This window comes from Gavialis gangeticus, unplaced genomic scaffold (assembly GCF_001723915.1).
Source record: "Gavialis gangeticus isolate Ggan-Ray unplaced genomic scaffold, GavGan_comp1, whole genome shotgun sequence".
NCBI lineage: Eukaryota > Metazoa > Chordata > Crocodylia > Gavialidae > Gavialis > Gavialis gangeticus.
The window spans coordinates 32,809,044-32,822,262 of NW_017729001.1; the positions used below are offsets into that span (position 1 = coordinate 32,809,044).

Below are 13,219 nucleotides of genomic sequence, written 5' to 3' on the forward strand. Positions count from 1 at the left end.
CACAGTCGCCTAGTTTTTTAATGAGGATGGGGTGGGAGACGGCGTCAAAGGCCTTGCTGAAGTCTAGAAAGACTACGTCCACGGCGACACCTGCATCCATTGCCTTTGTGACCTGATCATAAAAGGCAATCAGGTTGGTCTGAAATGACCTGCCCTTAATGAAACCGTGCTGGTTGCCCTTGAGCATCATCCCTGAAGCCGGCCCATCACAGATGTGCTCCTTGAGGATCTTCTCAAAGAGTTTCCCTAGGATTGAGATAAGACTGATGGGCCTATAGAAACGGTGGCAGCAGCCTGAAAGCACCTGCTGCTCACAGGGCCCAGCAATTGCATTGTGCCCTTCTGCTATGAATCCCATCCCCACACGCTGCGTAGCCCAGCATAGGTTAGCCGAAGTAGAGGACGCTCCTCTTCATCTTGGGCAAGGCCCAGTAGGCCAGCCCTCCATGCTGCTTCATCAGGCACTGGCATCTAATTAGCCTCACATATCCTTTTACCTGCTGGGAGTGGGAGAGGGGAGCCAGCACAGCCGAGGGTGGGCATGGCAGGGGAAAGGGAAGGCTGCAGGAGTTAGCAACACAGGGAAGGGAATTAGCTTCCATCTTGCCATGCTGGCCTAAGGCCCTCTGTCCTTAGCAGGCTGGCAGGGGCTGAGAGCACTGCTGTGGCTGCACACTTCATTTACAGCCAACCATATACCCTCAGGCTCTCCAGGGAGGCTGGAGCAAGGGGGTGTAGTGTGGGGCAGTGGAGGGCATTCCCCAGACACAGGGAGAATGGCCATGGCTCCAGCCCCCAAGGCAGCGGAGAGGGTGCAGTAAGCTCCATCAGCCCTGGGGCAGCTGTGATCCTTTCAGCGACCTGTGGGTCACACCACCGCTTCCTGGGTGCCACTGAGACTACAGCCCTAGAGCACCCCGGAGCTGGGCAGCCAGAGTATAGCCCTGCAGCAGTGCCGTGCTGGGGGCTCCTTTTCAGCCCACTGGGGTCAGGGAAAGGAGGAGGCACCATGCTTTCCTGGGGCCAGGCCCTTGCTTGCATTGCCATGGTCTGTGCTCACCAGTGATGGGGATGGGGGACCTTGGGGTCTGGTTCTCCCTGCCCAGACCCAGCACTGGTAATGGTGGCATGAAGCAATAGGGCATTGAGCTCCAGGGCATCAGGCTTTGGCCATGTGGGATCGCTGGGACAGGCTGGCGATGGCTAAGTGCTGTGCCCCAGAAGGCACCTGCCCCTTGGAGCTTCTCCTCCTTCCCAAGGATGTGACAGGCGGGGATGTGTAGCTTGGCACTGGTGGAGAGCTCACATCCCATCCCCCCACTGTCTCCTCTAGCTACATCTGGCAGCACATTGAGATCGGATATGTGCAGGGGATGTGTGACCTGCTGGCACCGCTCCTAGTTGTTCTGGATGATGGTGAGTGGGCTGCCTTGCATGAAGAGGCGGGGGTGCAGGGAGAGCTTGGTGATGAAGGTGGCGGGGAGCTTGCTGGTCAGACCCCTGCGAGTTGGGATCCTCCCACTCTGCGGTTGGGCATGGCTACTTGCAGGATGCTGTAGACCGCTGCTGTGCCTCCATCTGGCTCCCAAACAGGGCTGCTGGTTAAGCTTCCCCTGCTCCACTGGGCTGAGTTTCACTCCATCTAGTGCGAGAGGAGAAAACTTGGTCCCCCCGGCTCATTGCTTGGTGTGTCCCCTGGGGAGGAAGTCAACAAGGGAGGCCGTGGACTCTCAGGCACTCGGGTGGGGTGCATTCGCGCGTGTGCACATGGACACCCCTGCTGGTCTCCGTGCATTAGCGTGTCGTTTATATGTACGTGCTGGCACAGGGACAGCTCCATGCAGCGGGGCTGTGACATTCCCCCTCTTGCCTCCTGCAGAGGCGCTCGCTTTCAGCTGCTTCACGGAGCTGATGAAAAGGATGAACCAGAACTTCCCTCATGGTGGGGCTATGGACACCCACTTTGCGAACATGAGGTCTTTGATCCAGGTACGGGGCCCATGGAGCGGCAGTGATGACGGCCTGTTGGGTGGCCTGCTCGGGCTAGCAGGGACCTTGGTGGCTGGGCTTGGGGGAAGGGGTGTGGAGGCAGAGCCCTGGGGTGCGCAAGGCGGACCTGCAGGAGAAGACTCCGAAGGAGAGCATAACGGGTGTACAGGGGAGCAGGAGAAGGCTGGAGGGGCTGTGGACAGAGTTGGGGCTCCAGGAGGCATCGCTAGCACTCAGTGGGTCCTGGGCTCTCTCTTGGTTTTCTGGGACAGATCCTGGACTCGGAGCTCTTCGAGCTGATGCACCAGAACGGCGACTACACCCACTTCTACTTCTGCTATCGATGGTTCCTCCTGGACTTCAAGCGAGGTGTGGGCTGGGTGGGTGGGCATCTGCCCTAGGGTCCCTCTGGACAGCCCCTGGGCCTGCCTGAATGTGCCTGGTGCACGGGGCTCTTGTCAGCTCACCTGGGCTCCCTGCTGTGATCCTCTCCCATGTCCTGCCCTTTGACATGGAAACCCTCTCGCCAACGGTCTGAGACCTCCCCAGGATGGGACCTACGAGGGCTGCTGGGGTTTCCCAGTCAGGATGCTTCCCGAGGAGGCCCTGGCTCAGCTGTGGCTGTCTCTCCTGTTCGAGCAGAGCTGGTGTACGATGATGTCTTCTCTGTCTGGGAGACCATCTGGGCAGCGGCGCGTGTCTCCTCTTCACACTATGTCCTCTTCATTGCCCTGGCCCTGGTGGAGATGTACCGGGACATCATCCTGGAGAACAACATGGACTTCACCGACATCATCAAGTTCTTCAACGGTACGGCCCAGGGGCAGGCGGCAGGGGGCTGGCCTGCAGCACGCAGAGGCTTGTGCCGAGGTCCTGCATTCGGCTGTATGGATAAGGGGCCTTTAGTAAGACAGGGCAAGGCTGTGCCAGGCAATGTGTGGCTGGGCCTGGAGTTAGGAGCATGGGTTCGCTTGGACTCTGTCTCACTCCGGGGCCTGGCAGTAGTTGCTCTGTGCTGCTGTTTCTTTGATCACAGTATGGCCACGTTTCCCTACAAGGGTTAGTCCCCTCAGGAACAATTTAGTTCATGACTCATTACAGGGTCAGGGCAGAGATGTGTCCAAGGGCTCAGGACCTGCTGGGATGGGCTCCAGCCCCTGCTGAAACCAGCGAAGTGAGCAGAGATGTGACCTTGAGGGCTGCGAGTACCCCTCTAGATGTAGAGCTGGGCAGTTGGGTTGGGCTGTTAACTCCTTTTCCTCCCATGTTCCAGAAATGGCCGAGCGGCACAACACCAAGATGATCCTGAAGCTCGCCCGGGACCTTGTGTACAAGGTCCAGACACTGATTGAGAACAAATGAAGGCCAGGAAGGGAAGGCGGTGCATTCAGCAAGGGGTCGGGGGCTCCCGTCCAATGCTTCCTTTGCCCTCTCCTTTTTCTTAAAGTGCCACATCTGTGAAAACAAATTGCCGTAGTCTGATACATGCTGCTCCTGAGAGTTGAAGCACCCTTCTCCCAGCACGTGGTGCTGTTGAGCTTCAACACTAGGCCCAGGGGCTCCTCACTCTAGTTCTTCAGCTCTGCATTCGTCTTCAGTGATTAACCAAAGATCTGAACATCTGCATCTTATTTTCATTTAAATCCGCTTGTCCCTGGAAGAGAATCGGGGCAGGCCCGGCTTGGTCTTCTGCTAGGAGCAGGAGGGCGGTTCTGGCTTTCACCATCCTGTGGGAGCACATGCTCAGAGAGGCAGGGAGACAGGCAGGCTGTGTTGCTGCCGTTCCTACAGTCTGCCTTGAAATCCGCAGTGTTTACTGTGGGGGAGGCAAACACTTCCCCCAGAGGCAGCTCTGCCTCATGGCAAAGAAACCAGGCTGCACACACGTGAGCCTGGGAGAAACAAAGATGCTCTTGGTTTAGTTTCATACAAGGAGCCAGGAGGCTCTGCCTGTGGCAGTCTCCAATCAGGGGAGTTCCTCCTTTCATCCCTTTCCTTTTTTTTTCCCTCCCCTTCCCTTCTTTGCACATTGTGCTGGGATGTGAGCACCTCCAGCTTGGGCTCTGGCTGCATCCTTGTGTGAGCTGTGCAGGCCTGGCACTGAGCGCTCTGAGTCTGGTCCCGGTTGTAGCCTCAAAGCACTTGAGAAGCTGGCCACTGGGCACTGTCCATCACTCTAGACTTGGTGACCGTGGGCCTCCCGCTGGATTTCAGTGGGCTTTGTATTGGACCCAGGTAGGAGGGATTGGGGCAAGGCCCCTGCAGGTTCTGGGACCCTGTGTGCAAGTCCTCAGCCACTTCCCCACAGTGGCACTCTAGCATGGGGACCCCATGGTCCCTGTGGCACAAAGTGCCTCTGCCAGCACCAGGAGGGTGGAGAGCTGAGGGCAGTGGAGGGTAACCGGCAAGGCTAGCCTGAATGCAAGGTTGGGTTTATTTTTCAACTCAGGTAAAAACAAAAAGGAAAAGGAGAGAAGTGGGTGATTAGCAGCATGGGAACCAGCCCAGGGGGGCGGTGGTCGCGACTGAGTCTGTATGTGGCGGGCCACGAACATGTGGTCCCGGCTGCTCGGGGAACACTTTGTGGTGGCTCTGGGAAGGGCATTTTCTGTCCAGTCGTGCTGCAAAATCTCTGTTCTCCAGCCGTGAAATGCGTGGTCAGTGTGTTCTTGCCTCAGCCTGCTGTGCTGTGGGTGGGCGTTCACCAGAAGGGGAAGGGGCACGTGGCCAGCCAGCGTGTTGCTGCTATGCCCCTTCCCTGTGCAATGTTCCTCTGTGCTGACCGTGTCCATATGTCCTTGTGGTGTGTCTCTGATGTTGCTTGCAGGAAAAAAACCAACACCCTGGCAGAGCGCAGGCAGTCAGTCTGCAGTGTGCGAGCACCCCTGCCAGTCTGACACGCCAGGTGCAGAGGTCCACCCAACAGGAGAGGTCCATGCCTGCTGAAGCATTTTTCTGGAGCAGAATACAGTGGGTGATAGGCACAGAGGAAGTCTTCTGGCTTCCATCTGCTGTGAGCCCTGTGTACTTTATTTGCTCCAGCTAGGAAACCCGTTGGAAGCAATTTCCTGTGTTAGATCTCCAAAAAGCACTTAATTTGCCAGGGGAAAACAAGCCTGGCCTGCAGTAGCATGTGAAACTGGTGACTAGGAATCAAAAGAATTTGAGCTTTAAACCTTCAGGTTCACCTGGGAATCTTTCGAGCTTTGGTCAAGCAGCGAGCAGACCCCAGGCCTACGCTGACGACCTACTTCTGGGCATAGGCCACGTAGCTCTTCAGAGGGTAGATAGGGGGAACAAGCACATTGAATGGCCTTGTTCGAAAGGGGAGGGTTGTGAACAACGCCCTCTTTTATAGCCAAGCAAAGGAACGGTGACCTTTAGCTAGGCATCAATACTGCATCTGACCAAGCAACAACTCTGACACTTTAGCTTTCATGCTTTTATTTTATTTTGGACAGATAGCTGAGAAATCCTGCACAATATCTGCTATCTGTATTCTCTGCAAGTGTCTTTGGGCCCTTCAATAGCAGTGTTTTTGAATAACTTCTGAGAAAAGGTATTTATTTATTGACTGTACATTACTGTGTGTCCTTGTATACTGAATTCAGTGAGTGTGAATTGTTATGCAAATGGAGATATATCTTTTCAATGTTGCAAACATATCTTGTAAATGTTTACCAGAAGATCGTGTCTATATATATATATAAAAATATATATAAGCACACACACACAATATATATAGAGAAAAATATGTGAATCAAGTGGGGTATTTTTTTGAGGGGAAAAAAAAAAGAAACCTTATGCTTCTAAGGTCTGTGTGGTTCTCTATAGCACCTACTCAATGATGTGCCAATCTGTCTCTCTTCCTTGTACTGTGAAAATTGTCCATTTGCAGCCATGAGAAGCTCAGTGCAGGTAAAGATTATTGGCAACCTCGGCTTTGCTTGTTTCAACTCTGATTTTTTTAAAACCCGTGGAAGGGAAAGGAAGAAGCGATGGGCTTGAGCCATGATCTGCCACGGCTACGATTCCACATTCACTCCTGATAGCTAGAGTCCTAGTCAGCTTGGTGGAGCAATCAGTGTAGCATCAGGACTTTCTTGTAGCAGATTTGATCCTCTGGGGAATTTAAGTGGAGATTTAACTGGAAAAAGCTGTCTCCAGATTGCTCTGCTGGAAAGCTCAGCTGATCAGAGGTGGATCCAGGGAAGAAATGAGTGTGAAATGTATCTGTGAGGAAAGCCCAGGGGATGAATGTGAGTCTCTGATTACCACGACTCCACTGAGTGCTGCATGCCAACTGCAGCGCGGGGGTGAGCTGGTGCCTCCTGGTACAGGTGAGGTAGAACGAATCCTGGTGTTGCACACTCAGCGGCATCTATGCATGTGTATCTGGAAGCACAGTGTGTTCCCTGGGACGTCTTGCACTGGTGGCTGAGCTTATCATCTGCATTTCTTGCTGGGGCGCCTCGTTGGGCCTCTGAGCCCCGTGGGCTGCAGCCAGCAGGTCGTGCATATTTGATTGTTGTGACAGGCTGCAGTTGTGGCATTTTTTTGGTCCTAGCTCAGCTCCCCAGGCATGGTCCCAGGCATAGTGGTTCTCCTTGGGTAACTTTGAGTGGAGGATTGAGCGCAGTAGCCATCGTGCTTCTGTGCAAAGAGCTGGCCAGTTTGTTTAGTGAGTGAAAGCAGCTGCAGAGGCTCATGATGCCAACGTGTATGGGGTAGGAAGGACTAGTAAGCAGTGCTGCCAACTCTCATGATTTTTGGCATTCTTAAAGTCTACGCTTCAGGAATGTGAAGAACTTAGCTTTCTTTTATCTCTGTTTATATAGATAGCTGAAAGAAAGAGCTAAGTTTTTCCCATTCCCGAAACATAGACTTTAAGAACAATGCCAAAAATCATGAGAGTTGGCAGCACTGGCTAAGGCTATGCCTGGATTTTAGAGTGGTGCAGAGGGGCAGGTACAGATCCTGCTAGTTTCCCTGTCACATCTCTACCTTCTCCTCAGCCCTTTCTACCTGCTTGTACATCTCTGCCCTCCTGGCCCTCAAATTCAGAAGCCACCCCCTGGGGTATTCAGAGAGGAGAATGGAGCTATATCATTGATATACAGTTGTTCAGACCTCTTGGTGCAACTGTGCCGGCAGATGGGTTGGGACTGAGCTAGAACCCTTGGCCAGGGACCGTGGTAGACACGAGGATCGTGATATGGGAAAAGGAGTTGCGATTTCTTTCCCACAATACCACATGGCTGAAACTTATCCTGCGTCAAGCCAGGACAAGCCCCATGGGGTCTCGTGTTAACTCTTGTGTTGACTTCTTTGCAAAGAGGCAGATAGGTTTTGCCTGGCACCCCTGCAGCTGGAGTGGCTCAGCACGCAGCTCAGCTTGCTCAGTGTACAGTCCACTCGGCTTTCAAACCAAATCCCAGCCTCTTCCTTTCCTTCGGGGGTTGCTAATGGCTTCTGCCTGTACTTGAGCTTTCTGTGGATGCCACCCACCAAACGAATCTTGATACCCATCTTTTTCTGGCGTTACTAATGTGAGCATTTTGGAAGTGGTCTTTGTTCCTGATTGTGTCTTTTATAGGAGACAGCTTTTCCTTTGAACTGTGTTGAGTCTCTGGATCGCCTTTCTATAAACCTTGCTCATATAGATTGAGATTTTTCTTCATCAGACCAAGATTGCATTGGAAACCTGTGCATGCCGTACTGTTACTATGTTTTTTTAAACTGTCTTTTAGTACCTAAATGTTAGTGTTTATTGCAGCACAGGTGTTAGCTATCATTTTCTACCAGGAATTTAAAACCACGCCAGGGGAAGTGATTGCTCCTGATGTTGTAGTGTAGACGGCATCATTTCAGCTTGGTTCTGGTGAAACCTACCCAAGGGCAGAGGGCCAAGGTAGCCCACTTAAGTCCCACATCAGAGGTGCCTGGGCTTTGCACTGGGTCTCTGGCCAGGAGTGAAGTTCATTCATACTGTACCTTGACTTTCTTATGGCTTTTTTTTTTAACTGTATTGTCCTTCTTGTGGACTTGGTTTTCACTCCTTGCCCCCTCTGCTGGCATAGCGAGCCGTCCAGGATGCGTGGTTCAAATCCCAGTACCCTTGTCACAGCCGTGACGTAAAACTTTTTTCTTATGTACACAAGCACACAGAGAAAGTGGTCTGACCGTGTGCACAGCAGTTGCTGCTTTGCAGTCCTGTATTGTTCAGGCAGCCATAGTCCTGAGCCAGGTCAACTAGTGAGATGGTGGGGAGAAAGACGGATGTACATATACTGTGTTTGACAGATGTACAGGAGAAGGGAATCTTTGGTAATCCCTGTGGCTCAGATATTGAAAGAGCACAATTTTATTTTTTATGAAGTGCCAGTTTTCCCGCAACATGGACGTTTCAGAACTGTTGTTAGAAATAAGAAATAACCCCCCAAAGCGGGGAATTCAGCTGTTTGCACGTAGAACAATCAAACCTCTCTCAAGTCCCCTCTATTGCACTCTTTTGAATCTTGCCTTTTCTGTGTCTCTAGTGAGGGCACCCACATAATCTACACCATGTCACTCCATGTAATGAACGTCAATTAATCATTGAGACATCTGAGTCTTTGCGGCCCCAGATTAGATGCATTATATTAATTTTTTTCATGCTGTTACTTCAGGGCAGAGTTAAGGTCATCTGAGGGCCTTCACTATGCAGTTCTGCAGTACAGCCCATTTGGTTTCCTTTTAAGCTTATCCCTACCTCTGAATAAGGTAGTTTGTGCAATTGTCACACCATCCTCTCGAGGCATGTCGCCCTACGCCAGCGGTAAGTCCTCTTGGACCAAATTCCATTCTAACAGGTTTTGTCCGAGAAGTTTCTTTTTTATTATTATTATTATTGTTACTTCCATAAATTAGCCCTGAGCAGGAGACCCAAAGGGACAGCTGGTGCAAGCAGCTAGCGCTGCTTCTAATGGCTAGAGGAAATGAGCTGTCAACTCTGCGCTCTTTTTTTAAATATTGGTTCAGACTTGTGGGGCCAGACTCCTCTTCTGGGGCTGCTCCAAAGCTCTAGCCAGCACCAGGTAGCCAGAAGGTGCTGGTCAGTGCAGTGGCATTTGCAGCTGTTTCACATGGCCAGAATGGCACAGAGTAGCCAGCTGGCACCTCGCCTTCCCTGTGCATGTGCCCCTGTGCATGCACTCGCGTGCATGCACAGGCTCCTGGTATCCCCCACCCTTCCTGTCCTCCCTGTTGAGTTGATCTGCTGTAAGAGGTGGTTGCTTCTTGGACGAGAAGTATTTAGGATAGTCGCTTTGGAAGGGGAGGGGTGTTGCTTCCAGGAGGGGCTGAGGGGAAATGAAATTGAAAGTTTCCCCCCCAACAGAGGCTGGGAACTGAAATTCTGTTCAGAAAGACGCTGCAACTGCCCGCTTTTCAGATGGCCACCGCCTCTCGTTGTGGCCACGTGCAAGGGAGCCCTCTTGCCCCTAGGCACAGACCGAAGCCTCCCGTGCCTTCAGGAGGCAGAGAAGAGGACCTTGGCCAATGGAGACCGTGGCTTTGCGAAGGGCAAGCTGCAAACTCAGTCCCGTTAGGAACCGTATGAGAAGGCAAGAGGTACTTGCTTTGAAAAAGACAGCTTTACGTGGAAGTCTCTGGAGTAGACGGTATTCTTCAGCCCTTGCTCATAGAAAAATTTCCAGCAATAGCCTGAAATGACCACGTCTTACTTTTTCTTTTTAAAAAAAGAAATAGATTAAAAGCCCTTAAATCTAGTCTATGCACAAGATTTCAGCCAGCTCTAAGACTGCGGGGAGTTTGAAGAGCCTGCGTTGTTCCATTCCTACAATAAAAGGAGAAAAATAAATAAAAAGGTCTGACACGAGATACTATATTTCTTATGGTTCTATTTTTTAAAAATAAATAATTTTTACTTCTAGATTAACAGATCTACTTGTAAATTCTGTTCTCAGAGAGGAAATACTGGGAGCTTGGGAAGGAGAAATCTGTATTTACATAAAAGAGGTCTGACCCCTCTCTGGTGCATAAAATAAGACTCGTCCTTAACGCTGGACCCACAGTTGGCAGCTCTTATCATTTGAAACCATATATATAGCCCCATGTTAGCTTTTGTTCAGTCGGGGTGCGGGGGAAACTTTAGACTGTAGCCCTGTTACAAGGATCAAGGAAATTACTTGCATCTTGGCAGAAGGCTCTGTGGGATAAGGGAGAAGAGCGGGGTGATGAATGTATTTTATGGATGGGTGTTAGACCTTCTGTTGCCCTACAATGAATTGCTGCGTTTATACATAGGATGCCATTTTGGTCTCTGGGAATTGTCTATATGAGATTGAACTCGTATTGTTGCTTTTATTACAACATTTGTAGAAGTGCTGCTAAATGTCCTTCTTAGCCTACTGGAAGTCCACACAATGGTATAATATCTGTTTGATATTACTTTACTCATGCTTTGGTTTGTTTTTTTTTTAATGTAAATTGTTCCTTACTGTTGTTCAGAAAGAAATACTAAAACTATATTCTCTATGGTTAAATGTATTTTCAAATCAATAAAATCCTGGTTGTTCTTTATGCCTCTGCAATTTCTGATGGGAGCCTGAGAGATGGGAAAGATGACTGGCAGGATTTTTGGAAGTGAGAAGATTGCGCTTTGCCAGGGCAAAAGGTTGGGGAGCCAGTGGGGGTGTTTGCAAGTTTACTAAAATGTCTTTATTCTTGCCTCCTGCAGTTTTCATGGAGACCCAAAAGGCCTGGTGCTTTGCAAGTGGAAGGGAAAAAGCCCATGAAAACGGTAGAAACCTTTCCACTGGCTTCTGTGGCCTTTGGAGCTGGCCTTTTATGCCAGATCCCGCATGGTGGGTATCACCAGGCTCCGCTGGGGCCTTGATCCTGTTTGAAAGGTCGGGGTCTCACCGTCTGCGGCATGTTGCAGGTTCTGAGAGTGAGGGGCTTTTGTTCTGCTGCTGTGAGGAGGGTGAGGGGAGATGTCCCACCTCACTTCCTCAGCCGTGCTGCACAAATGTGTGCGCGATTGCAGACTCGCCAGAGGCTCGAGTGCTGAGCTGGCTGAGGGAGATGGAAAGGCCTTTGGATGGATGCTGAAATAGAAATCAGCTGCTGCATCACATCACCTGCTTCAGTGTTGGGGGGCACTAGAGGGTCCTTGGGCATGTCTGATCCATCCCACCACTGACTGACTCAAGTTTATTTTGGAGTTAGTAACATCATGCAAATGAGACGCTGGATTGAATTCTTCTGACAAAACCTTTCATTCCCATATGCTGGAAAATGTGAATTTTAAACATTTGGTTAAGAATAGACACTCGTGACAACCCGGAGAAGGACGGGTGCTTAAATGTTGGCTTCTGGGCTCAGCTCAGATTCACGGTCCGGGCTTCAAGCTGAGATTCTGAGCTGGAGGTCCGTATCTGTGTCAGTGCAGAGATATAAATAGTGACGGTCCTTTTCCCTCCAGGAAGATGGACTGAGATGCAGATGGCGAGGGCGGCAGAGCCAGGCTAGACACAGAAATTCCTGGGGGTGTTTAGAGTAAAGCTCCCGACCAGGAATTGTGCTGGTAACACTTCAGAGTGGGGCATTTAAACCTAACGAAAGGTCGGAGAGCTCCCTGCTGCACTCGGGGTCCAGGGTTAGACCCTGCTCTGCCAGTCCACTCCACTCCAGCCTCCCCTCCTGTCGCCAGCTCTGCCCGCTCACCACAAGCCTCCTCCTGGCTGTACCTCTTGTGCCTTCCCGGTCCCCATGGTGTGTCATGTCCTGTCTCATCCCATCCTTTCTCTGGGACTGGATCTGTGCTGCATAATCACACGTCAGCCATGTGCTGCACTGCAGGTCTGCCTGCTACGGCTCCCCTGCCCCACCTCTTCCCCCTTTGGAAGTTGGCTGTTGTAAGTCTGGAATACAGCTGCTCTGTTTAAAGGGGACTAAGTTTATGAGTGCTCTGCAGGGGCTGGGCCCTGTTTTTCTACTGCTTCACCCCTGCAGCTGGCAAGGGAATGGGAGGATTTATGCTGCTCAGAGGTATCCCTTGGATTTCACTGCAATGAAAGGCCCCCTTTCCCCACCCGGGACCACCACAATGATGCTTGCTGCGTGCACACGCTGGCCCTGCTCCTCATGCCAGGCCTTGTGTTGAGAGGCACCAAGGCTGCTGCAGGTTCCCATGGGGTTTATGGCCTGTGGACAGCCAGCCTGGTGGGAAGGGGCTGTGGCACCTTTGCCTTCCTGTGAGAGGCACGGAGAATGACAGGTGTTCACAGCAGTTCCCCACAGGACCCATGGTTGGAGTCTGCTGGATGCTGCTTACGTCCATTTCTCGGGGCTCAAAGGCCCACAGGTGAGGGCAGAGGAGGCTCCCTGTTACGACCATCGCCTTTCCAGTGTTTTCCATCAAGGCAGAAGCTAGAGGCATGTAGGGGCCCTGTGCACTGGGGCGGTAAGTACCTTGTTGCAGCAGCCACACGTGAGTTCAGCAGGACAAGCAAGTCTCGATTGTCCCAGCATGGGGAGGAAGCACCTTCCCTCCTGGCCTGAATGTAGCATCTTCAACTGAAAATGGCTTTTTACCATGCAGGCCAGTAAAGACACAGGGGCTAAACCCATGCAAGGCAGCTCCAGACCTTAGCCTCCGCATGCTTGCTACAAGAGGCTTAATGACAAGGAACCTGGCAGCTAATTAGTTCTTAATCTGTCTACTGCCTGGGCACTAACTTCAATGGCCTGGTCCTGGTCAGTTAACTTCAAACAGTAAACCCGTTTGCAAAGGCTAGTACAGGCATCCCCAAGCCATTTATTGCCTGAGAAAGGTGCGGGGCATGTCCTAGCTGGCTTTTACAAACATACAAGCTACCTGGAGTTACTTGGCAATCAATTAACTGGAGCTAAAGCTCTAGTGTAGACACAGCCTCAGCCTGGACATGTGTTAAGTGAGAAAAGCCTAATGCAGCTGGGATACACGCATGGAGAAGTCACTGGAGCACGTGTGTGTCTGCAGTGGTCTTTAGTACCATCCTTATTTTGAGTTTTAACTCTGGATACCCCTGCCAAGAGGTTGTGAGCCCTGCAGATGTGCAGTCTTTCAGCCCAGCTCCACCTTTCCTCTGACACAGCACAACGCTCCATTGTCACTGGATCCGAATTTCTTTTTCTGAATGAAGAACATCACACCTGTAGCAGGGTGTCACCTGTAGGTTTTTGC

The 13,219-nt window shown here is 51.4% G+C and overlaps 1 protein-coding gene and 1 long non-coding RNA gene across 4 annotated transcripts in view; one reads left to right on the top strand and one right to left on the bottom strand.

Annotated features, from left to right (window-relative positions):
• Window positions 1-10,499, top strand: part of SGSM1 (small G protein signaling modulator 1) — a 45,157-nt gene extending 34,658 nt beyond the window's left edge. Inside the window, exons 20-25 of one of the 2 annotated variants that reach the window (XM_019507339.1) lie at window positions 1,334-1,416; window positions 1,880-1,989; window positions 2,262-2,358; window positions 2,632-2,799; window positions 3,263-3,324; window positions 5,451-10,499. In XM_019507339.1, coding sequence (XP_019362884.1) covers window positions 1,334-1,416; window positions 1,880-1,989; window positions 2,262-2,358; window positions 2,632-2,799; window positions 3,263-3,324; window positions 5,451-5,519 — 589 coding nt within the window. In that variant the 3' untranslated portion in view covers window positions 5,520-10,499. Of the gene's footprint in view, window positions 1-1,333; window positions 1,417-1,879; window positions 1,990-2,261; window positions 2,359-2,631; window positions 2,800-3,262 lie in introns of both variants that reach the window. The other variant, XM_019507340.1, reaches the window with a different exon arrangement.
• Window positions 9,900-13,219, bottom strand: part of LOC109290620 — a 9,638-nt gene continuing 6,318 nt past the window's right edge. For both annotated transcript variants that reach the window (XR_002095629.1, XR_002095628.1), the window contains one exon: window positions 9,900-13,205. This is a non-coding gene — a long non-coding RNA (uncharacterized LOC109290620). The remainder of the gene's footprint in view (window positions 13,206-13,219) is intronic.